The sequence below is a fragment of the Erpetoichthys calabaricus genome, chromosome 12 (assembly GCF_900747795.2).
Source record: "Erpetoichthys calabaricus chromosome 12, fErpCal1.3, whole genome shotgun sequence".
NCBI classification, from domain to species: domain Eukaryota; kingdom Metazoa; phylum Chordata; class Cladistia; order Polypteriformes; family Polypteridae; genus Erpetoichthys; species Erpetoichthys calabaricus.
The window spans coordinates 84,733,042-84,760,609 of record NC_041405.2 but is presented as its reverse complement, the minus strand read 5'-3'; the positions used below and the strand labels follow the sequence as shown (position 1 = coordinate 84,760,609).

The 27,568-nt window shown below is 36.6% G+C and overlaps 1 protein-coding gene across 12 annotated transcripts in view; it reads left to right on the top strand.

Annotated features, from left to right (window-relative positions):
• The window catches only part of map7d3 (MAP7 domain containing 3), a 158,898-nt gene that overhangs the window by 93,467 nt on the left and 37,863 nt on the right, over positions 1–27,568 (top strand). The window contains exons 5-15 of one of the 12 annotated variants that reach the window (XM_028815785.2): positions 1,227–1,338; positions 4,939–5,019; positions 7,919–8,008; positions 13,912–14,007; positions 15,354–15,452; positions 16,701–16,817; positions 18,729–18,853; positions 20,918–21,057; positions 21,688–21,914; positions 23,455–23,590; positions 25,577–25,757. In XM_028815785.2, the coding sequence (XP_028671618.1) occupies positions 1,227–1,338; positions 4,939–5,019; positions 7,919–8,008; positions 13,912–14,007; positions 15,354–15,452; positions 16,701–16,817; positions 18,729–18,853; positions 20,918–21,057; positions 21,688–21,914; positions 23,455–23,590; positions 25,577–25,757 (1,404 nt within the window). Of the gene's footprint in view, positions 1–1,226; positions 1,339–4,938; positions 5,020–7,918; positions 8,009–13,911; positions 14,008–15,353; positions 15,453–16,700; positions 16,827–18,704; positions 18,854–20,917; positions 21,058–21,687; positions 21,915–23,454; positions 23,591–25,576; positions 25,758–27,568 lie in introns of all 12 variants that reach the window. The other 11 variants (XM_028815783.2, XM_028815786.2, XM_028815787.2 and 8 more) reach the window with 11 other exon arrangements.

The following is a 27,568-nucleotide window of genomic DNA, read 5'->3' as shown; positions in this document are numbered from 1 at the left end:
AGGGACTTTCAAAACTCGACTTGATGTTTTTTTGAAATAAGTGGATAGGACTGGTGAGCTTTGTTGGGCTGAATGGCCTGTTCTCATCTATTGTGTTCTAATGGTAAATGGCATACAATTATTAAAATTTGCACCAGTGGATTCAGAGATTGTTTTTAGCCATTTTATGAGATTAATCCAAAAGCACCCATACCAAGATACATGTTTTGCGTTTACAAATTTAATCTAATTAATTAGAAAAAAATGATTTATTCATTATGCGATAGTTCAATATTAGTACCAACCACAGCTAACACCCTTTAACACTAGAATTACCAAAGCCTACGAAAAATCTTGTAAACCCGGCCCACCTTAAATCCGTTTGCACCTCTCCGTCAGCGTCTTTTGTTTTGTAAATGTGTCAATATGCACAAGCAGCCTACTATCCTATCCTCACACCACCACAGAAACGGCAAAAATCCCTCTCCCAGCTTAAGCCTAGTTTATCTGTTAGTGAGGTACCAGGAGCTGTACAGTGTAAATAATATACATTATTTGGAACACATGCATTTCATGTGTGTTCTGTGTCTACAAAGATTTATGTAAGTGTGTAGGATGACAGAAATGATGAATACACACCTAATAGACAAACTTTTTTCATGTTTTAGTACTAACGACAAAATTTTGACTTGAAGCGTATAATATCAAATAAGCACTTTCACAAAAGGTATACCAAAACAAGTGCGCCTTTATTCAAGAATATAACTGAAGAAAAAGAAATTGGGTTAGTGTAGGTCGTTGTCAGAGCTGCATAAACAAAAAACAGTTTTGCATTTCTTGAGTCTATCTATCACTCTGTCTCTCTGTCTACAACGAGAAACTAAACCTTTTTTTTTTACTGTAATAGTTGTATTAATTGTAAAGATGTTATGAATTTATGGAATTATGGATGCAAATTTTTTGTACATTATTCTAACATTCCCTTTATAATGGAATTGCATCATTTTCATATTAGCCTTCTTTCACAGTACCTGGAGCAGATGATAGGAGAAACATTTCATCAGGGTCACAAGTATACATCTTTGTGTGTCTACTTTAAACAAGTTTTTTTCAATGGGTCTTTTAGTTTAAATGTCTTCCAAATTCCCTATGGTATTGGCTCATACATTAAGGCTCATAAAGTTCAAATGCCTTGTGAAAGTGGATGTTGAATACTCCACTTTTTAACGGCTTGTTCATTATTTTAGGAACACTATGAAGCAGTAATGCGGCGCACATTGGAACGTAGCCAGAGATTGGAACAAAGGCAAAAGAGATGGTCTTGGGGTGGAGCACTTTCTGAGTCTGAGAACAAGGCAGGTAAGAAAAATAAGCTCGATATTCTGTGTTGCTTATTCAAACAGTGCAGGTATAGAAGTACTGGTAAAGGAGAGGCCATTGTCGTTATGAACACTGATTAATATAATAAAATCATGCAACTAAGTGACACCACTTATGAATTGCTGTAAGGAGATCCTTTTAAGCATATTACTGATATGAGTAAAATGTTTACATCGTATACACCCCTTTGTAACTAGCATTCCACATCAGTCTTTCATGTCATAGTTGTCACAAATGCACATTAAACACACTTTAGCTAAGTAACACTAATGAGAAAAGAAAAATACATGTTAACAGAGGTGCACCAGTCATGATCTGTATGGCTATTTCAGATTTCGTTTACATTTCTGCGGAACTGTCTGTATAAAGATATAGTGACCAACTTGGAAAGTATACAGTCATCGCCAAAAGTTTTGAGAATGACACAAGTACTGGTTTTCACAAAGTTTGCTGCTTCAGTGTTTTTAGATCTTTTTGTCAGATGTTTCTGTGGTATACTGAAGTATAATTACAAGCATTTCAAAAGTGTTGGCCCTTCTTTTTTAAGACTTCTGCAGTTCGCCCTGGCATGCTGTCAGTCAACTTCTGGGCCAAATCCTGACTGTCAGCCTATTCTTGCATAATCAATGCTTGGAGTTTGTCAGAATTTGTGGCTTTTTATTTGTCCACCCGCCACTTGAGGATTGACCACAAGTTCTCATTGGGATTAACGTCTGGGGGGTTTTCTGGCCATGGATTCAAAATTTCAATGTTTTGTTCCCCGAGCAACTTAGTTATCACTTTTGCCTTATGGCATGGTGCTCCACCATGCTGGAAAAGGCATTGTTCATCACCATACTGTTCTTGGATGGTTGGGAGAAGTTGCTCTCAGAGGATGTTTTGATACCATTCTCTATTCATGGCTCTGGACTGGGGCACAACTAGTGCAGAGCTTGCTCAGGAATGGCAGCAGGCAGGTGTGACTTCATCTGCACACACAGTGAGGCAGGCCTGGTGTCAAGAAGGGCAGCAAATAAGCCATTTCTCTTCAAGAAAAACATCAGGGACAGACTGATATTCTACAAAAGGTACATGGAATGGACTGCTGAGGACTGGGGTAAAGTAATTTTCTCTGATGAATCCCCTTTCTGATTGTTTGGGGCATCCGGAAAAAAGATTGTACAGAAAAGAAAAGGTGAGCACTACCATCAAGTCATGTGTCATGCCAACAGTAAAGCATCATGAGACCATTCATGTGTGGGGTTGCTTCTCAGCCAAGGGAGTAGGCAGAAAGTGTGGCTTGTCTCTCCAGACATACATCTGAGGCATCAATTTCAGAAGCTGGCACCACGTTTTATTGGCCTTTATGTTATTAGAAAGAAGGCCAACCCCCCTGGCCTGTGCTACGTGCCAGCCACTTATCGTCTCCGCCGCTCGCGTATGTGGATTTCACTTTCACCAAACAACAAATCTTTTAATTCTCGTGGATACGCTTCTTTATTGGGAAGAAACATTACTTGTCTCTGATGGCAACACAAATTGGACGATCTACAAGTCTCCGACTTAAAGTTTAAATCCGAACAATATATTCGATCTTATTTCACTGAGTAATAGTTTCCGTTTTTTTGTGCTAATGTGATCTTTACTATAATTTTTTTGAGACTTTCAAATTTTAGTACTTTTATTATCTCTAACCTTCTCTGCATGTGTATCGCACCAACATTTTTTACGACATTCTACTTTGTCATCTACTCTTTGTCTCTTATTTCGGTCCAGGGCGTGGTTAAATCTCTTGGCACAAAGTCTCATCTTGCGGGACATAAAAGTATCTCTCTGAAAAAGTCATGTCTCGTCCCCGGGTAAAAAGTCTTTCCTCATCTCAGGATTTTTTTATTATAATTGAGAGATGGGACCTCCTCCTATGTGTATGAATGGTACAGAAGAATCTGAAATGCAGTCCTGCTTTGAAATACTTGGTGAAATGGAAAGGCTGTCGTCCTAAGGATCATTCTAGGTTCTGTGCAAGTTTTCCCTTAAACTGGATGGGAGACTTTGTCTTAGGTCGGGGGCTGTTTTACGAATTCTTCTCCTATTAATGTTAGGTTTTTAAATATGCAGGTTTCACGTTAAGTATTTGGTTTTAAAAATTATTTGAAGTGAAATTATTTTAGCATAATTATTGATGTAGTTTTGCTTTGTATGAATGCAGCCGTTTTGTGGTCTGGTTGCCACAATGTGGCTAAGGAATTATACCGGAAGCGTGCAATGTGTGATGTCAAAAATGAGTATTCGAGTTTGCGGGTCAACTTCTGGAAGAGTTAGCATGATTTATTATTAGCACCAGATTTCCCAGAAAAAAGACCTTTCACTTTGTGTTGCTTCTTCAATTTATGATTTTGTCTTGGGCTTGTCCCCATATCATTTTCAATTCCCAGCAATCAAACTTGGCTCTAAATGTCTCTTCTGGTGGCCCTGCATTCAAAATACTATTAATTTCATCACCCAGCAGAATTTATATAATAAGACTAAAATCTAGCATCTTTCTGTATTCTCACAGATAAGGTATTGCATTATTACCAGTGTTAAAGGATCGGATTAGAGTTTTGTGATAATGACGTCTTACTTTATTGGACATGAACCAAATATGCATTCTTTCATTTATTTCATTGTATTTAATTTCAGGTTGTAATCGTCCGTGTCTGTTCCACCAAATTTTGCCACATGACAGGAGCTATCCAGAGACAGGGCTCTAGTCTATTGCAGCACATTTATAGACTCTTACTCACATGGGGCCAGTTTAGATTGTCATTTTAATCTATATATTCATGGCATATAGAGAAATAAATATACAGTTAAATTAATATAAAAAGTATTTAGGTTGCTGAAGCAAACTGGCTGTCTGGAGGAAAGACCACAATGACAAGGTTATGGGTGAGATTTAAATATATTTCCCAGGAGGCAACTGAAGTTATAGGTGAGTTTTTTTTAAGCAGCAAAATAAAAGTATATAGTTTGAAGAAGGTTGTAAAGCTTTTTTCTTTACAATACATTTCAAAGCTATTTATGTAATAGTTATGTCAGTATATTTAGTTTATATCCCAAGATGCTTTTTGTGTGACATTAATTGCAGTTTTGTGTTTTATTTAATTATATTTCATAATGTCTACCTGTCTAGTGCTTCCAGATAATCATGCTGTACATTATATAAAAGTAACTCAAACTAAATAGCATCCTAATGATTTCAAACCAGCTGTTATACCAGTAAAAGTATCAATGATAAGTATAAGCCTTAAAAATCCTGATTGGTGTACCTCCTTTAAATTTAATCTAAGTCTATTGAAGAAGATTTCAGGCTGTAAGTTTTGCCATTACTAGGCAAGTACAGATTAAATTAGTTTCAGTTTTCACTGCTGCTTATGTTTACATACACATTTATCTACTTGATTTACCACATCTGCTTAGTTGAATAAGATGTTAATAGGCAAGTACTGTATCTGATGAATTTGACATTATGAAGATGTTATGTTGTATACACCATGTCCTAAGTTCTTATTGTGGTTTGCTGTTTTGCACAACACTTTCTATTTTTTTTTTGCATAGGCGATCCAGGAACTTCCTTTCCCAAACCTGTACATTTAGATGAACCTTCCCCTTCTTCTGGTCCTTCAAAAACATGTGAAGGTGGTTCTGGCAAATTATTTAAACGCATAGTCTTGCATTTTGCACTAATCTGGCACTAACATTGATTGCACATGTAATTTTTGTGTCACTTATGCATGCATTTATATGGATTTCTACTTATCCTTTTAAACCATAGTTCACCTCACATATATATTTGCCATTGATTAGTATTATCCAAATAATTTATATATTAAAGAAATCCCACATTGGGGATATGTAACATTTGTGGAAATAATAAAGTAATTGCTTGGTACTTGTGATGTTAAATTTAAGCTTGTGTTTTTTTATTGTCATATTTTTACATCTGGAAATACCCCCTCACTTTTTGTTTGCAAATTAAATTAATTTTTCAACTGTTTTTTCAATTTCTATGCCTATGCCAATTTCTATGTCATTTTGATTATGCTTTTGAAACGTATGTGGTATTTTGTTGATTTGCATATGAACAGTTGACAAATCGTGTGGTGCAGTCCTGGTAAAGCCCCGTTTAGTGTCTGATTCCTAGTTTAATATTTCATTTTACAAAAAAAAAAACAAACATTGTTTACCCTGTTACTCAATTGTGAGAACCTACTGCACATTCTAATGATTATTGCTGTTTTGTCATTTATCAAATTAAATTTATTTTCAGCTAGACTGAGTTGTACTAACTAAAAAAGAAACTAGGTTTGTTTGGCTTTTGGCAATTCAGTTTAAGAACCATACAACTAAAGTAAATAAGGTTTAAGATAATGCTTAATTTGATTAATTTGCCAAATATTTCTGAAATTCTTGTTAATTTAATTTTCTTTAAACTTTTTAAAAATAACTGCTCCCAGTGCTTCTCCTTGAAAATTATTAGTCAATAGCATCGGTTATTAGGGGACACTGATAAATAATTAAGTAGTAGCAATAGCTGCAGATAATCTACATAATATAAAATGTGTAAAATAGATAATTTTATAACAAAGAAGAAATTCAAAGTTTTAATTGAATAACAATAACAGCACAGCTAAAAAACAGGCATAGAATGTTTAAATTCACCAAATGTATGTGAATAAAATAAAAAGCAAACAAATTTTTAATTGAATCACGTTTATATATCACTGTTGTTTTCTTTGTAGTATGGGTTAAATTGTTGAATGGGAGTGAGAATTGCAGGAGTGCATCTGCCATCTGGGCAGCGGGGGGTATTATGTTATTGTCTAAAGGATGTGTCAGATTTATTTCTCAAGACAATTCGCAGAGTTTTAGACAGAAGAAGTAGGAAAAAGCTGCTAAACTCTTGACACTCCTCATTTGTTGGAAATGTCAACTTCAGTGCATGAATAATTACACAATTTTCCTGAGTTTTTGTACTGATTCAAGTTCACGTATTGCAATTCACACAAGATATGAGTTATTTTGACAGAAAAGGAGCACCATATAAAAGTAAATACACAAAACACCATAGAGAATTAGATTAGACAGTACCATCTTAACAAAATTCATAGCAATTTAATGCATTGAGCTTGCTTCAACACTGAATTCTGCAGTGCCTTTACTAACCAAACCTCAAACAACTCCTACCCGCTAATTTCAACTGCAGGGGAAATTCTGAGTATTATAAATATGGCTTAAAGATAAAGAAATGTATTTAATAGAAGATGTAATTAATGACATATTTAAAATATTGCATAGGATTAATGAAAGTTATTATTGCAACTATTAAAATGTGATATTCATTCTGACTTTTGGATATTGTTTGTAAATTTAGAAGATGGTGTGGTATAAAATCAGCTTTAATGCTCATTGTCTCAAAAATGAAGTGTTTTTGTTTATTTTTCTGCAGGATGCGTAATCTTTTTTTTCCTTCTTTTTAACCCTTAACATATGTTAATCACTGCTTGTTATTTTAATACATTTAAGTATAGTTAAAATGTATCCATCCATCCATCCATTATCCAACCCGCTGAATCCGAACACAGGGTCACGGGGGTCTGCTGGAGCCAATCCCAGCCAACACAGGGCGCAAGGCAGGAACCAATCCCGGGCAGGGTGCCAACCCACCGCAGGACACACACAAACACACCCACACACTAGGGCCAATTTAGAATCGCCAATCCACCTAATCTGCATGTCTTTGGACTGTGGGAGGAAACCGGAGCGCCCGGAGGAAACCCACGCAGACACGGGGAGAACATGCAAACTCCACGCAGGGAGGACCCGGGAAGTGAACCCATGTCCCCAGGTCTCCTAACTGTGAGGCAGCAGCGCTACCCACTGCGCCACCGTGCCGCCCTTGTTAAAATGTATCTTATTTGAAAATACCATGATTGTAATATTTTTGCCTCATGGTGCTTTTTGTTTCTAGGCTGTAATTTCTGTCCATGTAGGTTTAGGTTTCTCTTATGAACTCTGTTGTGCTTCCACAGCTAAGAGGGGCGCTGGTTGGTTTAATTGCCTTGCTAGTGTTTGTGACCCAGATAGCACTGCTTTTATTACCTTTTGCCCAGCTTTTCTGCTAGTATACAGTTTATACCTTCTAGCCAACAGTAATTGGATATGCAGATCAAAAATGGATGAGCATATAATCATAATAGTAGTAAAGCTCAATTTCCCAGAATATTTTATGAAAGGGAAAATATTGGTAAACCTAAATTGTAATATCTGTTGAAATATTAAACTAAAGAACTTCGAAACATAAATGAAAGTAGATGTTTGGTTTTCTTTATCATTTTATGTAAGCTTGCTTTTAACTAATACTAAGCATTATGTCTATCCTTTCTATAAACTTGTGGTTTGTGAGTGCAATACTTTGCATGTTGATATAAAGTGTATAATCTGTTGAAGGCTGGTAAGTTACTGTTTTGTTGCATGAACACAATGATTTTTATGGTTTTATTTTTATGTAATAATCAGATTTCCTTAATTTTTACAGTATCCACTGTTAATTTGAAACAAGCAGATACAGTAATAAGCAAACGTCTTTCTTCATCTTCTGCTACACTCATGAATTCTCCAGAGAAGAGTAAGTATTGTTTCATTAATTACAGGTATTTCAGTTATTTATCTAATAATTAAATGTTCTTTTCTGAGTATTAAAGGGCCTTTTTTTAATTAATTTCATTAATATCTATGTTGTGAAGGAATAATTTCGGGTAAAAAATGGATTTGCTGTTTTAATACAAAGTACAGAAGTGCAGAGAGCATGGTAATTGTGCAGCAGTGCTGCCACAATATTTAATTTAACTCTCTGCTTAGGGTCATTCTGAAAGGCTGACTCTGATGGAACTTACCTTTTGCTTGATTTGGTATTAATTCAACTAGCTAATCCTTAATGATTTGAAATTATTCATGGAAACATCATTTTTCAGTTTCTTTCATTAAAATTAAGGTACCATACCAAAATAACAATGTCTTTGCTAGTTGTCTTAATTTACTTAGCATTTTCTTTATTTTCTTTAAAAGAAATTAAAGCAAATTAAGAACACAAATATGAGCACGGTTAACCTCTGATTAGTCTAGATGTAACTGAAATCTTCATTCATTGCTGATTTTAAAAACATTCACGAAATACATCTGTATCACAAAATTACAATTAGTGTATTTAAAATCATTGAAAATTAATAAAGACTCCTGTTATCCATCCATTTTTATTTCTTTTTAGGTGCTATATTCAGATTATACAATATAGATTAAAGGTAATGCTAGATTAGTGATAAGCCATCAAATGATCCTTTTTCCTGATTACAGAACATTATTGTGATTAACTCATACCACCTTTTTTGGTCTGTTAATTCTTTACAAACAACTTTTAAACCATTAATTTAAAAAGAATGTTGGTGCAACACTTGTTAAAGATCGCTTATGAAAAAGAGAGCAGGTTAGGTTCATTCCATAAGTGCACAGAGGAGAAGGCAGCAATTATTTAAGTAGTTTGATATTGGCTTAATTTAAAAGGTGATGTATTGTGCTTTTGTAATATTTTGTAGCATGAAATGTGTGCGTGTTTTAAGGACCTTTTAAGATGAGTTTGTCTAGTTTAGCAACTTCATTTTATTGAAAGTAAATTAAGATTAGGAATAAAGCTGAGTTTAATGAAGTAAAATATTCAGTCAAGAATATTTACTGACAAAAGTGTTTTTGATCACCTAACATTTGACCTGTTCAACAGTTCTGAACAAAATAATGGCATGGGCAATCTTTGTATTGTATGTGTTTGTGGGATTAATGGCTCTGGTGTATAAAACCATATTTAATAATACTGTTTCATTGAAATTACAAGTATTTTATGCTCAGTCTTTAATTTTCATCTACTTTGTGTGTGAGGATCATAATTGCAACACACTGACCTGAACACATTAATCAGTGATATCTCTGGAAACTGTTCACAGCTTCTCCTGGGGAATAGCCAGGTGCTTCCATTTTAGCCAAAAGATGTCATATTGACAGCTTCCTGAAATTATCAATGACAAACTATCCACAAACCTTAAGTCATTTTACAGTTTAGGCATCTCATTATTTTTACTTTTTTCAACATGTTAATGGAAGAAAGAGATGATATTGTAGACTAGAATGGGAGCATGTAGAACTGGAATTGTCTGTACCTTGATATGTTTTTGAGGTACAAGCATCTTTATTTGACCAAATGGCACTTTAAGTATACTGTGGAAACAAAGGAGCTGTGTTTGAAAATAATTAATGTAGTATTTAAAAGCTAGTATCGGAGTTCTTTCTTCAGATATTGCCTTTAGATTTTCTGATTCATCCCCAACCCAGCAGAAGTAATATTTGGGGTCGAGCCTGGTCACACATTGGTGTGGAGTTTATAGTTTCACCTCATGCTTTTGTGGGTTTTACTGTAGGCACTCTAGTTTACCTCTCACATCCCAGTGATGTTCAAATTTCACTGATTGATTCTATTCCCTGTTCAAATTTCACTGATTGATCCTATTCCCTGTATGTTTAAGTTTGTGTGTGTACATGTGTGTGTGAGTTTGTTGCATTAGACTTACACATTATAATATTTTGGTTACTGCTTTGAACCCTGCTACTAGCATAGACTGTGTCTCTTTCTGACTTGGATCCTAAGGTTCCAGAAGTTTGACGAATGGTTTGAGAATTTCACTTTAGTCAAGCCATTTATAACAGGTGTTTTTTTATGGTTTACTTGACATACTGAATTTTGGTAAATTCCAGATTTTACATTTTGCATTAATAGCCATTATGAGAGACTCAAATCTATTTATCTGTGTTCCAATTCAAAGATTGCTAAAGAAGAATAAGAGAAGTGTTAATTGGTTTAATGTAGGATTGGGTATAAAGATTTGACTGCATGAACGCATGAAGCACTTTTTGTCCACACATGAGTGGCTAATAAGCAGGCGAGCAAAGTATTCCTCAACACAGAAAACGAAATTAAAGGTGAATTTGAAGCCATAGAGCAATATGAGTTCATCTTAAGTAAAAGGTATCAGTGCCGTCTTAACTGGGCACAGACCGTGAACCCCAGGAGCATTGGGGCCCACTATATTTCTGATGCCAATGTATGTTTCTGTTTTGCTATCAAAACAGGGGCCTCAGCGCACTGCTTTGCCTTAGAACCTATGTTGCTGTTAAGATGGCCCTGAATAGGTTGTCGTCAATATCATTAAGCAGTAAACTGATAAATAAAATATTTTTCTACAGAATTTGTCTGTGATTGATTGGATTCCTATTTACTGTTTTTCTGCAAAAAAGGTGTGCAAAGGGTGAGAAATGCATAGCTTTCAATTTTCAAAAGCCACCTACGGCTTGAGAGTGAGCATAAAGGAGCATAAATTTCTGGAAAATCTGAACAGTCAACCACTGAATAACTTGAACTTGCCCCTAGATCAAAGACCTGAGACATCAGTCTTGAAGGGTTGAATTTGTGTGTGTGTGTGTATATATATTTATCTATCTATCTATTATAAAAAAAAATTTTTAAAAACTTGGAAGGAGACAAGACATGATTGTCTCAGAGACACTTTCACGTCCCACGAGATGACAAGAGCTTATGCAAAGAGATATGGAAAAGTCCTACATGGTTATGTCAGACACATTTCTTATAGAGAGAAGGAAACCATATTCACTCATGGGCAGTTATATGTTGCGTTGTCATGATGTAATTCCAAACGTGGAATCAAAATGCGATACTGATGAAAAGGTAAAAGCGAAAAGAGATCTAATATATGGACATAGGTGATATGACAGAAGTACACCGTGCGAAATGCAGATCACGTGGCATGGCAGCAGCAGCAAGCCAGCAGCTGATCGAGCAAAGAGGAGGTTAAAAAAAAAAATCTGTGTTTCCCATTGTATCACCGTTTAAGAAGAGGTGTTGGCGGAATGATCGCGTCTATTCATTATGTAAAGCACTTTGAGCTACTTTTTGTATGAAAATGTGCTATATAAATAAATGTTGTTGTTGTTGTCTCCTTGGGGTGTGTTCAAACCCCAATCCCCCCCCCCCCTCACAACGAGAGAGGCAGAGGTGTGAAGAGGTTGGCGCATAGCAACCTGGGGGTGATGGGGTTTGGGGCATGCGAAGGGAGCAGGGTGCAAAGCCCCCTAGTGTGTGTGTGTATGTATGTATATAAAAAATTAAAACGGTGTTGAGGAGGACAGAACCTATAGTAGCAGCTACAAGCATAAAGAAGGAACCAACCTGAAAGTGGTGCCAATTCATCACATGTCCCACACTCTCAACAAATATGCTCAGGTAATATAAAAATAACAAAAAAAACCTATTCCTTAAATAAATAAAAAAAAGTATTAATAAAACAACACTCTTTTTAAAAAAAAAAACTTGTACGTTAAAATATCTGAATCCAAAATCTTTATATTAATAAACCAAAAGAAGAGGAGGAACATCCAACTGCAGGCACCCAAACCTTTCTCAAGGTCACCCAAGAAAAAAAACAAAAATGTAAGGTGCAAATACACAGTCCCCTTTCTAACCTTAACCGCCAATTTTCTCCTCTTAATATTGGAAGCCAAAATTCTTCATACCACATCCAACATTTCTAGATATAAAGAACAGTAAACAATCTTAATCAATTAGAAAACAGGAGAAAGGGCATTATAAAACTATTTAATGGGAATAAGACAATTATACAGAAATAATTCATTTCTGAAGGAGCAGTAACACAAAAACTCAAACAGGTTAAAGCAATTAACAGTGAAAAAGAGCACAAAAGCTGAAAATAAAACCACGGACATCATCCCAGTGTGATCCTGCCATCACGATGTAGCAGTGCTACTATGCTGGCTATAATGTATATAATTTAAATTGTGTATGTGTGTTGTTGATATATTTCTGTGTACTGTATATATGTGCCTATATAGTATGTACAGTAAATAATATAAAGTTGACTGAATCACTATTTCTGGTTTATGTACAAAAGCTGAAATTTGGCAAAATGGTACATCTAGGGAAGCGTGTATATGATAAGAAAGGAAGGGTACTGACCCCTCCCCCCTTTACAGTAGAAAAACTAAATACTTTCCAAAATTTCAAAAGGGTTTTGACTGATTTAATAGATATTTGGTGGTGATATAGAAAACAAATTAGCTGCCCAGTGATTTTTTTTTTTTTTTTTTTAATTCTTTAATATTTATTGATAATATGGCATAGTGAGTAGGCTGTTGTAAATCGGCTTGTCCTTTTTTATGGCTGCTGTAAGTGCTGATGCTGCAATTACACAGAGAAATGGGGCTACCACTTTATGTGAATGAAGCTAAGTGGAGGGACAAAAGTTTGGCAAAGCTCAAGGAAGATGTGCTTTGCAAGTTGCATCCTTGGGTACATGCAGTACTCCCTTATCTGTCAGCTTCTTGCTCTTCACGACCATGATTGTGTGGCCTACTAAACCAGACTGAGAGACCATTTAAAGGCTCAGGACACCTTTGCAGGTGTTTTGGGTTAATTAGCTGAGTGGAGTATGACACCATGAGTCTACAATATAGAAATATTTCACAATATTCAAATTTTCTGGGATACTGAATTTTGAATTTTGAGTTTTCATTACCCGTAAGCCATAATGTGCAAAATGAAAAGAAATAAACACTTGAAATACATCACTCTGTGTGTAATGAATCTATATAATATGAGTTTCACTTTTTGAATTCAGTTCCTGAAATAAATTAACTTTTCGATGATATTCTAATTTATTGAGATGCACTTATATGTATATATACATGTGTGTGTGTCTATATATATATATATATATATATATATATATATATATATATATAAAAAATAATGTGTGCGTGTGTGTATGCACTGTATATTAAAATTAGTAAACATGAGCACCGAGGACGCTGTGATGGTGTTCTCATTGCTTGGGGAGGCTGAAGTGCCACTAAATGTTGTAACAAGGAAACAACACAGATGTCTTTTTTTTTTTTTTTTTTTTTTTTTTGTACTTTAAATTGTTTGACAACACAGCAGACACCTAGTCACTCTGTTGTTTTAGCATGGGTTCAAATCAAGTTGAGTCATTTGTCCACTTCCTCATTTAACTATACTCTGCACCAAACATTCCCTTTTAAATTCCATCTCTTTTCTGATTTAGTTTCTCCTGCCATCATCAGTGCTTATCAGTTCTCTACAGAATTTACACTCAAAAGTTGACATCCAGTTTACAACTGTTTAATTCCACTTTTAATATTAGTGACAATTAATCTGTCATACAGTCAGTTTCTGGTCAACAGGTTTGTACTGTAGTGTGTTTTTTAATGGGATCATAAAATGGTTGGATAATATCTTGGTGTTAAAGTATGTAATCCTAAAAACCCTTGAGCTGCTGCTATTTATCTCTATTTTTTGTGTTTTGCTTTGTGTTGTTGAATTTGGTTTCATTTTCTGAATCTTGTTTCCTAGAATAACACAGTACTTTTTATTTCTAGGTTCCAAAAAGCGGAGTGCTTCCTTAACCAGATTGATTAACAAAATCCCTGTCCCTCATAAGGAATTTCACAAAATAAGTCAGTTGGAACAGACAGGTGCAGGATCAGTTTTACATACATTAACAGCACATAATTATAGTATTTTTGCAAAAGTATTCAGACACAGCAATAAAAATTATAATTTTTCAGCCTATCTAAATCTGTTACTTTTATTGCATATTGAAAGTAATTTTTAAAGTCAAAGATTAATTATTTGGTAGTAGAGGTCAAAAACTGAAATATGCTTCTTGCATTAATTGTTTAGACCAAAAAAAGCTGTTTTGTTCAATGAACAAATTAGTGATACAAGTGTTATGGAGTTGATATCTACTAGATTTCTGATTATTCTTTGTGTGGCTCGTTTGCTACAGCTAATTCAAGTTTGTAGCTCATCAATGGTTGTGGACAAGTATTTTCAAACTGTGCCACAAAAATGACTGTTATTGATGTTGGCGATTTGACTGTGCTACTTAAGAGCATTTACCTTTTTCACTTTTGAGTCTGTCTAATTATGCTTGAGATCATAATCCTGTTTTTGAATTTGAATTTTCTGTAGAGCTTCAGTTTTATAGCAGAATGATGTGAGATCCATTTGTGATGTCGCATCCATTTTTTGATTATTAGTTTTCCAAATACTTTGCCATAGCTTTGCAACATTACATAGTTGATGTATTTTTATTGTTACCTCTGATTCCCATCGAAATGTGTGTTAGTCTTCATAACTTCAGAGTTTAATTCACTGAGTCAGAAATAATTCCTAAACAGACCTAGAAGTTTTACGCATAAAATTTGACAGTAGTTTAATGGTGTGCAGGTAGGGACTAATAATAAGCCAATTTATTAGTCTAAATACTTGCCTAAGAAGGTTATTTCAGTTTCTGACTTTGAAATATCAGTCAGCAAATAGCTCATTTTGTCTCCAAATTTTTTTCTTCTTGGTCATGTAAGCTTGCATTCTAACTACAGGTTAGGAAAAAAATATGAAAATATAAGTTTGTATTTGAGCAGTATTTGAAGATACTATTCTATCAGTATGCCTGAAGGAATCTTTGATAGCTGGACTAATTGTAGAATCCAGTAGTGTAAAGTAAGGAAGAAATCACTAGCATACAAACTTAACCTGAGTTCTTGGAACTTAAACTTAGTGTTTGCCTTATACAGTATAGTGTAGTGTTTGATAAGGAATAGCTAATGATTATATTATCAAGTACATGATATTTTGTTGCATCATTATACATACATCATTTTGGTCAGATAGTTTTGGAATAAAGAAATATTTCTAAAGTAAAATGTAGTGTGCTATATTTTTCTTAAATACAAGACATTTTTTTAGCTTTCTGTAACTAAAAAATATATATTTGAAGGACAGATAATTTTTTGTTAATTTTGAACATTATTTGTAGGTTCTGCTACAAAGAAGAGAAGCTCTTCACTAAATAGACTGGTGAATAAAAAACAGTCTTCTCCAAACACAGAGAAATTGTCAAAAGAGGAACACCAAGGTGGATTGCTGTTGCATTTTACAAATTTACCAGAAATTTGAAAAATGAAATTGCTTTTTAATGACACCATAACTAAAAGCTAGCTTGTTAGCAAAAACTTTATGCTGAGTCTGACTGCATGTGGAGTATTTTGTCTCCACATTAACCAACTTGCATCCTTGTTAATTTCTGTATCCAGGAAGCCTTTAATTACTAACCTAACTAAGGCTCCTTTAATAACCCATCTTTTTTTTTCCTCTGCAGACTTCTATACTAACCAGAGTACATTTGTTTGCAAACAGGTCCTACCCAATTGTATGAATACCTCAGTGCCTGTTTACATTTATATTTTACTTAAGGTTCTTCTTAATTCATACTTCCTTTCCTCACAGCCTGCTTCCACCAAATGACTATCTTAAAACTTTTTCTACACCAGACTGTAATTTATATTTAAGGTGTGTCTCACTATTGGCTTTTTGTGAGTGTTTTAGCCCTTTCCCTAGATTTAATTTTGTTAATGTTTCAATATACATATTCATATGTCTAAAAATTGTTAAATGGAACATATTCCATATTATATTAATGTAAATTATAACGCCAATAAAGACAAAATCCACAGGCAAGAAACATGCAAGATATAATGATCTATATGCTGCTGCTTAGCAACAATAATATTTGGTCTTTGCTACAGTCAGCAGTTTTGGTCTCTTTCTGATTAGTTAACTTATATCAGAACTTCATACTGGGTCAGGGTCATCCATAAACTCTTTGACAAGCAGGTTATTATACAACATTCTGATTAAACATTTAGATATAATTTTGCTAATAAAATGGCTACTCTTAAAGAAGTAGGGCACATTGTTTTTACAGATTCAGAGCTCCACCTCAATGGAATATTGTGAGCATTTTCTAGTGAAAATTCACTTAGGCCAGATAACTTTCTGAAGATATGATGCTACAATGTGACATTTGTTAGTACTCATTCTTTTAGATCAGCTGCAAGTGAGTAAAATAATCTACTGGCCTAATTTTTCATTTTTTATAATTATATACAAATAAAACTACTAAAAGAAATTTTTTGATGTTTTACATAATTTTTCCTGCCTTTTGCATATTCTTGATATTGGAGCAGTAGTTGTTTGTTAGCTTTATTTCCTGCTTTGTGCTTTTCACCAGCATTCCCAACACCCGCTTGCACATTTGTTTGTTATATTTATTTGGCAGCTTTTTTTTTTTTTTTTATATAATTGATTTGGTGAAATTTTTTAGCTCGCCGTTCCCTTGTCAGTCCCCTGGATGGTGGTGTCATCAGTCGCTTGCTTACGCCCACGCAGGCATCCTTAGCTAGGAGCAAGAGTACAGCTGCCTTGACAGCAGAAGGATCAGGTCTGTCAGGTAATGGGTTAAATACAGGAGACAGAAACATGACTCCTTGACCCTTTGCTTCAATTCCATGTTTGTTTATAGTATGGTGATGCTTGTGATGTAAACATCCTATGCAGCAGCAACAGCCAATACATATAGAAGTCAAAACGTATACTACAGGTAGATTTTAAGTCTTGGTTACTAGCTGATATATGACCTAAAATGGTAAGTTAATTATATTTCAACTTAATTTATTCTTCACAATCACAGTATATTAATTTGCCACATGAAATTATGTTCTAAAGTAAAGCATATTTTATACATTTTAAAAGATAACTAGCCTGCTTTTGAGTTTGGGGGCTTATTATGGGGAGTGTTAAAGCTTACCGAATACTTTTACTATGAAGTAGCAAAGCTTTTGATTTAAGAATACGTGCCTTCCACCTTTCTGAGGTATGCTTGTGATAACAAAAGTAAACTGGACACCGTATAAGGCAAGGATAACATTTCTTGCTCATTTGTCTGCTTTCTGTGGCCATCCTGGGTGAAGTTATGACAACCTATCGCCTTACCTCACCATCTATGTCATTCTGGTTTGTTATTTTACATAGGTCAAGGTGGTGCAGTGGTATCCCGGTTGTCTTGTAGTGAAGGACACTGTGGATTGTATCTGCATGGAGTTTGCATGTTTCCCCTGGGTGCTATGTTACTACTACTGTATAAATACATGTAAGTTAGGTAGATTGGCATTGCTAAAGTGGCCCTAGTGTATGTGCATGCGTGTGTGTGTGTGTTCTGCCTGTGATGGACTGTCGCCCTGTCCAGGGATTTTCCCAGCCTTGTGTTTTAGGATTGCTTCAGCTGCGCCATGATCCTGCCCTGGATAAGCAGGTGAAGAAGATGGATAAATGGTTGTATATATGCATATTATATCTGTTCAGTTCTCATCACTTGGTTGTATGCTGTACTTCTGCTCAATATTCTATCTTACTTTGATACACATATGCATTATCAATCTAGGAGAAGCAGGTGCTATCTTTGCAAAATAAAGGAAAAGTTTTCTCTATAATGAAAGAATACAGGCAATCTTAAGTGTGCCCTTTTCTGTTATTATTGTGTGGTTGTCTACAAAGCAGAGACATCAACTCACATCTGGGCATCAACATTCAATAATGGCGATGACTTTCTGAGATGAATCCACACTCCTGGGGCTGAAAGGGTGCCATAGAGGAAGATGAAGGAACATGTAGTTGACGAAGTGAAGTACACAGATTGTCTAGTTTTAAAATGGCTGAATCACGCAACAGTGGTTTCCTCTGTGCTTTATTTACCTTCTTAAACAATAAGGATGCGCTGTTTTGCAATGTGTGTGTGTAATCTCAAATTACAAACCAATATTTAGCGACATTTTTTACTTCAAATATTGACATTTTGTAGATTTTAAGGCTTTTTATAACTTCATGTGAAAAACTAATATATACCATGATTGTGAAGAATTAACTTTGCCTTGAAAAATATCAAACTTATCCTTTAATGCCTAGCCTTTTTTTGAGTAATTTTCTATCTTATGAAGTGCCACATTACATTCCTGAATTATTTTATATAAGATTAAGAGACACTCCTCCTTCTGAGAGTCATCTTCTGTTGCACTAGCTGTTGTTGCTGTTCTGCAATTAACAATGCTTTGTGAGTAGTCTTTATAGTTTTGTTAATATTTATTATCTTCTCTCAGCAGCTGTGGTTTAACTTGGTGTTGTTTGCATTCTATTGGGATCTAATATAGATAATCTTTGTGTTCTTCCTTTATTTTCTTCTTTTCCTGTCTTTTTTGTGTTTGCCTTTTTCTGACTTCCTCTGTACTTACCTTTGCTTTCTGTTGGCTTTACTCCAATACCCTAATTTTATTAGAGTTTTACGTCTGTCCCCGTTCAGTTTCTGCTAGCTCTCTTCACCCTCCCAAAGGACCACTGCGTAGCCGTAGCATTGACCGACAAAAAGGTGGACTTTCATCCTTCACATCCAGCAGTACATCTGAGGAGGCACCTGGCAACACTCAAGTAAGTTCCTCATAAATAAAGCCAAATGATTTGTGGCTGCAACCGATTTGTCTTTAATTGTTAATTGTTTACTTAAATTTTTGTATCAGTTAGGTGCTGCTGGAGTATATGAATTTGCTCTGTCTGTCTGTCTGTCTGTCTGTCTGTCTGTCTGTCTGTCTGTCTATCTATCTATCCTTCCTTTATGTAGTATAAAATAAAATTGTTACAATCTGAATTTTTTAAATTACTTTGTTAGTTGGATGGGTCCAATTATCTGTAGGTGATCTTTTAATAATCTATTGTTAATTATCGATTATGGTGATTATTCTGCTTCAGACATAATGTCTCATTTCAAATGGCTTCCTTCAGAAGTAGTTAGACCATTTTTACACTTAAAAATTTTGAATTAAGATAATTTAATTTATTTTTTTTAAAGTTGAAATAGATTGACCCAGTTTTACCCCTTGAAGTATGATTTTAACTTCAAATCGTAAAAATAATTATTATTTATATAGCAGATGGGGCGGCACGGTGACGCAGTGGGTAGCGCTGCTGCCTCACAGTTAGGAGACCCGGGTTTGCTTCCTCCCTGCGTGGAGTTTGCATGTTCTCCCCGTGTCTGCGTGGGTTTTCTCCGGGTACTTCGGTTTCCTACCACAGTCCAAAGACATGCAGGTAAGGTGCATTGGCGATTCTAAATTGTCCCTAGTGTGTGCTTGGTGTGTGTGCCCTGCGGTGGGCTGGCGTCCTGCCTGGGGTTTGTTTCCTGCCTTGCTCCCTGTGTTGGCTGGGATTGGCTCCAGCAGACCCCCCTTAACCCTGTAGTTGGAATATAGCAGGTTGGATAATGGACGGATGGATGGATAGCAGACATTTTTATGCAACATAAATACACAAACCATTGTATATAAGATTTGAGTAATCACAATGTTCAAAATTTGAAGTACAGCATAAGAGGTGTACAACAGTTTGTGACACCCCGTGTAGTGGGAATTGGGGAGCCCCAGCCTACACTCTAGGTGTCTAGTATGTTGGACCAAGTGTGACCAGGATAATGGTGTAAGACAGGGAGACGCAGACACAATAGGGTTGGATTTTTGCAAAAATAAAGTGAGGTTTTATTTATTTTTATGTATTTGGGATTGATAAAAAAACTGAATGGGGGTAAGAAAGAATGAGCGATTTTTTTTGTGTGTGTGTATGTGTGCTGTACATTAAACGAGACCTCACTTAATATAAATTTATAAGTTCAGTGATAAAAATAACAGTGATGCCCGTTAGTAGAAGGAAGGCAAACTGAAAATAGTTTAGTACTTTATTATGCAATTTAGATTGTTTCTTTATAATAAAGTGTGTTGCCTTCCCCTTTAGCTTAATTGTAGACTACACTAAATTACAGTATAAATGGTTCCTGACTCAAACAAACTTGTTTGTATAACGAGTAGTCCAGTTGGCATGAAAACTAGAACAGAGAATTGGGAATGTGTTTAGGAAAGGATTACAAATCCATCTTAAGTATAAATTTTAGAACAGTTGCAACACAGTCAAAAAGAAACAAACTGGGACAAGATTTTAATTATAGAGATGGTTGAGGAGTTGTGGAGGTAGGTTTGTAAGTATATTAAGTATATTAGTACAGTAGTTTCTACTATTACCCTTAAATTGGGTCAACAAGGACATGAGGGCCAACAAGAACACATGGTTATATATAGAAGCAGATCAGGATACATTTTTACACAAATGTTAGAAAGGTTTTCTTAACACGGAGTGTGAAAGATATGTAGGTAGAAAGTTAACAATGTCATTGATGCAACATAGAGACTTGTCATTAAAGATCACCAGAATAGGACAACTTTCTTTGTTATGAGTAGTTTGTTTACTCATTTATGCAATGATAATGTTTTTTGTCTTTCAATTTAGAATTGCTGTTTTTGCAACAAACAGCAATTGAGTTAATAAGGAGTTTTAATTTCTAAATAAATGGGTTCGGAGTACTAACTTTTTGTTTTGTCTTTAAACTTTTATGATGTACCTCTTTTTTTTGACAAATTGAACATATTGTTGTTCCTTTCTAAATTTAAGAATGTGGAAAAAGAAAAGGGTCCACCTTCTCCTGCATCAAAAAGATCCCCCTCACCGTCAAGGCTTCAGGTGCGTCGTAGGTCTCCATCTCCTGCACCTTCCAATGCTTCAAAACGACCACCATCACCATCTGCTTCTAAGTAAGCATTTTACCACACCTTTTCTTAGTAAAAATGTACTCTGTGCTATTGATGAATTGGTGTATTACTGCTAACCATGTTACATGTCACATATTTGCCCTGTTGATGCCTTCAGAACATTTCCTTGATACTCTTGTGTGTCTGCACCTCTTTTGACTGGTGCTCCCTCTCTCGAGTGCATTACCATAAAGCCTGCTTCTCAGACTATCATTTTGAAGCGCCTTGCTCGCCTTCTTTCTGGTTTTATAATTCCCATCTTTGAATGGTGACTCTCACCTTGCTTCCCACTCCTTCAGTCCTCCTCATATGCCTCACACTTGCACTTTTTCTTTCAGTCATATTATCAGAGCCAAACTAACCCATCAGATTATTGTTCTGAAAGAACACACACACAAAGTCCCTTAGCAGTTTATTGTATAGTAAATTGTTAGTTGTTTCATTTTATATAGTTCTTCAAAGTAAAACTTTTTATTAGTTTTAGGTGATTTATTATACCATTTATGTTAAGTGCTTTTATAAGCTGGATAATAAATACATTTATTTATTTTATGAAGGTGTTTCTTTTAAATAAAAAATACACTGTTTTGGCTAATCAGCTTAGTTTAACAGTAACCTTTATTTTTCTTTCAGGCCAAGTTCCCGGAATCGTCCTCCGTCTCCAAGCTTATTAAGACAGCGCCCACCTTCTCCTCAGCCAACCCCTAAACCAGTTCCCATTCTGCGTCCTTCTCTAACCCCTGCTGGTCCACTCACATTCCGTAAAAAGGAGACCAAACCAAAGGAGATTTTAACAGCAGGCCCAGAATGTGCTCAGCCTCCAGAGTCCTCAGCAGCACTGAACACTAAAACCAAAGATGGTGAGATACTCTCCTTGTCCAGGATGCATTGTTGATGACACTTAACACATTTCAGCTGGGCTGTTATATTATGGAAAGGCAAGCCCAGCCGAAATGTGTTAACAAGTATCCTAAACATTTCCATAGATACCTATATGCCTCACTTGATATACTGATATGTTTTGTTTTCCCAACTAGAAAATCATTTAATGAATTTGCCATTCATAATAAAAATAAAAGCTGTCAACATTCGCATCTAATATCAATAAAGAGAATGGAATCTCCTTGCAACCAAAATAGAAATAAGTTTAAATTCATTCAAAAATCCAAACATTAGCAGTTGTTACCTTTGTCTGTCGAGTGATAGAACTCATCCAGTTGCCTACCTCCTATGTTTGACAAAAGTCACTCCCATGTTACCCTGTGTACATTTCTCTCAGTCCTTTTCTTTGCTGTAATGAATCTTTACTCTACTCTATACCAACCTGTCGGCTCAATTAAGGCTTTTACTGAGATGCCTACATAAACCTTCTAAAATCCTCTTGATATGGGTCAGTGATAAGAGGGATATTGCCTTAAAAAGTATGGTCTCATAGGCAGCTCCCAACATGTGTTGTCTCTCTCACTCACTTTGCTGGACAATTTTCCTACCTGTGAGCAGTCTACTGTCATCTTATAACTAAGACTTCTTATTACTGTTTGCTAGCCTTCTATGACCTCTAACTAATTTAAAGTTCTTCCACCACTGGCCCCTGCTGTGTTGCTTTTATTTCACAATCATGAGAGAATATCAGTCATTTGTTTTGTTCTTTTGCCAGTTGAGATTTCCCCCTTCTGTGGCACAACACAAGATGGCATTTACTGTTCTGTGGTTGTCCCTCTTTTTCTACACTGGCTTGTAGAGAGATGCTCTGTTTTGCTTGGAAGTGTTCTTTGGTATGCTTTCTCTGTCAGTCCCCACCACCTCACACTCCTAACCACCAACAGCATCAAGCCATTTTCAAACCCTTGACTCAGTTCAGTTCAAAATGACAGGAACCAACCCTATATATATGTCTTACTCAGATACCTTTAACTATATCAATACTGTTACTGTTTTTATTTGAGAACTGTGAATAAAGTGCATGTTTTTGTTTGTTTCTGTACATGTCTGTAGTGGAATGCAAATGTATTCTGACTAATGACCAGTTATTTTTAATAAATAACAAATACTACAATCAAACCTAAAATTTTTTGCTATGTAATATTTTAGTGTTAGAAAAAAATCTTTTGGAATGGAGTAAGTAATGTATATTTTCAAGATGCACAATACACTTTCAAAAGTGGATTGCAAACAATAGTAAATGTATTTCTTGGAATGTTTTGTCCATGTTTATGTTGTGCATTTGGGTTCATTTTGTTTACATTTAAATGCTGTTTGATTATGCCCATGATCCATTTGCATTCATTCATTCATTTTCCAATACATTATCAGGGTCTGTTATTGTGACATATTTTTAATGTTCTAATCAAAACTATTTGTAACTATCATTTTTAAAACGTATTTGTTCTGGTTCAATAGATTCAAGTGCCAAAGTTATAGCAGGGACAACGTCTGCTGAAGAAGCTGCAAAAATTCTGGCTGAGAAACGTCGCTTGGCTCGTGAACAGAAAGAACGAGAAGAACTTGAAAAATTACAAAGGGATGAAGAGGAAAGGTAAGAAAGGCAGTTTAATTTTGGTAATTGTAATTTAAATGTTACATATAGTGCCTTGTATGACTGTCATTTAAAACACTCTGTGGAAACATTAGTTTAATCTGTAGATATCCATTCACTTACAATAAAATCAAATTGGTAAATTGCTAGTCACAGTTAATGTTTTGAATTATTTTGATATACATCCTTTTTCAAATTCTTCTACAAAAGCAGAGTGTATTTATCCCAGCAGCTTAATTTAAAAGTTAATTTCAAAGTTAAAAATAATGCACATGAAGAGAGATGATTCAGAATATAGGAATATATACAAATTATTTCTTTTTAATATTAGAGTCCTTAATTCTTCATCATTCTTACAAAGGAATTTGCTTACTATTTCATATTTCTTTAATGTCATTCATTTCTAGGGTTATTTGCAAATTACCCACATTCTTCCAGTTTTTTTGGTCTGAAATTGAAATAGTTTAGGTCCATTGAATAACCTTAAATGGTGCAAAGGTAAAAGGGTAATTTGCCAGAGGTTGAAGTTTACATAAAACCGAAAAATAATGCAATTTCAGAGTTGTACAGAAAGGCCAAGCCTGTGAAGGTCTTGCACCCTGTCCAGGGATTGCCTTACGGCCAGTGGTTGCTAGGATAGTCTCCAGCTTCCCCATGGCCCTACCCTGAATAAATGGGCTAAGAAAATGGATGGATAGATGAATCAACAAAAATTCCTTTTTTAGAGAGGATGCCTGAGGAGTGATGAAGTGTACTGGTGCCAGTTTTTAAGAATAAGGGTGATGTGCAGAGCTGTAGTAACTACAAAGGGATAAAATTGATCACCCACAGTATGAATTTATGGAAAAGAGTACTGGTAGCTAGGTTAAGATGATTAGCGTGCAGCAGTATGGTTTCATGCCAGGTAAGAGCGCTTTATATGCAATGTTTGCTATGAGGGTGTGAATGGAGAAGTATAGCAAATGCCAATAGGAGTTGCATTGTGTCTTTGTAGTCCTAGAGAAAGCATATGCCAGGATGCCCAGAGAGGAGTTATGGTATTATATGAGGAAGTCTGAGGAAGTCAGAAGTGGCAGACAAGTATGTAAGAGTGGTGCAGGATATGTACGAGTGAAATGAGACTACGAGTGTAATGAATACATTTAAGGTTAAGGTGGAATTACTTTGGGGATCAGGTCTGAGCCCTTTCTTATTTGCAATGGTGATGGACAGGTTGACAGAGATTACACAAGTCCCTGGGGACTATAATGTTTGCGAATGATATTGTGATCTGTTACGAGAGCAGGGAGCATGTTAAGGAGACCCTGGAGAGGTGGAGAAATGCTCTAGAGAGGAGATGAATGAAGGTCAATAGGAGCAAGACAGAGTACACGTGTGAATGACAGTGAAGTCAAAGGAATGGTAAGGATGCAGGGAGTAGAATTGGCGAAGGTGGATGAGTTTAAATACTTGAGATCAACAGTACAGAGTAATGAGGAGTATGGAAGAAAGGTGAAGAAGAGAGTGCAGGTGGGATGAAATGGGTGGAGAAGTGTGTCGGGAGTGATTTGTGACAGGCAAGAATGAAAGAGAAGTTATAGAAGACGGTAGTGAGACTGGCTATGTTATATGGGTTGGAGATGGTGGCACTGACAAAAAGACAGAGAGACGGAGCCAGAGGTGGAAGTGTTAAAAGATGTTAGAATTTCCATTAGGTGTGTCTAGGATGGACAGGATTAGGAATGAGTACATTAGATGGTCAGCTCAGGTTGGATAGTTTAGAGACAAAGCCAGAGAGGTGAGATTTTATTGGTTTGGACATGTGCAGAGGAGAGATGCTGGTTATATTGGGAGAAGGATGCTAAACGATACAGTGGTAATTTTTTATTTGAAGGTGTGTTTTTTTTTTTTTTTTAATCTTCAAAATTATGCTTCCCACTTGTGCAGTTTAGCTTCTGTCAAACTTGTTATTGGATCCCTTACACTGAAATGTGTACTTTCCTTTAGATTAAGAAAGGAGGAACAACGTCAGCTAGAAGAAAAAGAGAGAATGAAGCAAGAAGAGGAGCAGCAAAGGCTTGAGGAAGAGAGGAGAAAAGCTGAAGAAGAAAGTGAACTCATTGCCAAAGAAGAAAGAGCCCAACTTGAAAAGGAGGAGCAGGAAAGGCAAGCTGCATTGCAAATACAGGTACATACATCACACAGTATACTGTACAAATAAATAAAAAGAAAGCAATTTATTTTGTGTGTGTGTAAAATTAAACCCGTAAACATTGACACATTTTGTGGAGACATTCAAGAATTTGTACATTTTCTACTCCATCTGCCAAAATCCTGGAAAAATTCCTAGAGCAAACAAAAAGACTTCATTAGATCTTGTAGTTAGCAATCAGCTAGTCAATTGGACTTTTATATTTCCTATAAATGATAAATTTCCTTGATGCCGTCAAGCTGAAGAAGGAGTCCTACAGGACCCTTTTGTCCTGTGGGACTCTGGAGGCAGCTGATAGGTACCGGCAGGCCAAGCGGAATGCGGCTTTGGTGGTTGCTGAGGCAAAAACTTGGGCGTGGAGAACGACTTTCGGACGGCTTCGAGGAGATTCTGGTCCACCATCCGGCGTCTCAGGAAGGGGAAGGAGTGCAGTGTCAACACTGTATATGCTGGGGATGGTGCGCTGCTGACCTTGACTCCGGGACGTTGTGGGTCGGTGGGGGGAGTACTTCGAAGACCTCCTCATTCCCACTAACATGCCTTCCAATGAGGAAGCAGAGCCTGGGGACTCGGAGGTGGGTTCCCCCATCTCTGGGACTGAGGTCACCGATGTGGTCAAAAAACTCCTTGGTGGCAGGGCCCCGATGAGATACGCCCGGAGTTCCTCAAGGCTGTGAATGTTGTAGGACTGTCTTGGTTGACACGCCTCTGCAACATCGCATGGACATCAGAGACAGTGCCTCTGGATTGGCAGACCGGGGTGGTGGTCCACCTCTTTAAGAAAGGGGACCGGAGGGTGTGTTCCAACTACAGAGGGATCACACTCCTCAGCCTCCCTGGAAAAGTCTATTCGGGGGTCCTGGAGAGGAGGGTCTGTCCTCGGATTCAGGAGGAACAGTGTGGTTTTAGTCCTGGTCGCGGAACAGTGGACCAGCTCTACACACTTAGCAGGGTCCTGGAGGGTGCATGGGAGTTTGCCCAACCAGTCTACATGAGTTTTGTGGACTTGGAAAAGACATTCGACCGTGTCCCTCGGGGAATCCTGTGGGGGGTACTCTGAGAGTATGGGGTCCCTATACGATCGGTGCCAGAGCTTGGTCCGCATTGTCAGCAGTAAGTCGAACCCGTTTCCAGTGAGAGTTGGACTCTGCCAGGGCTGCCCTTTGTCACTGATTCTGTTCATAACTTTTATGGACAGAATTTCTAGGCGCAGCCAGGGTGTTGAGGGGGTCCGGTTTGGTGGACTCAGGATTGGGTCACTGCTTTTTGCAGATGATGTTGTCCTGTTTGCTTCATCAGACCGTGATCTTCAGCTCTCTCTGGATTGGTTCGCAGCTGAGTGTGAAGCGGCTGGGATGGGAATCAGCACCTCCAAATCCGAGACCATGGTCCTCAGCCGGAAAAGGGTGGAGTGCCCTCTCAGGGTTGGTAGCGAGATCCTGCCCCAAGTATCTTGGGGTCTTGTTCACGAGTGAGGGAAGAATGGAGCGTGAGACCAACAGGCGGATCAGTGCGTCATCTGCAGTAATGCGGGCTCTGCATCGGTCTGTCATGGTGAAAAAGGAGCTGAGCCGCAAGGCGAAGCTCTCAATTTACCAGTCGATCTATGTTCCTATCCTCACCTATGGTCATGAGCTCTGGGTAGTGACCGAGAGAACGAGATCGCGAATAGAAGCGGCTGAAATGAGTTTCCTCCACAGGGTGTCTGGGCTTTCCCTTAAAGATAGGGTGAGAAGCTCAGTCATCCGGGAGGGGCTCAGAGTAGAGCCGCTGCTCCTCCGCATCGA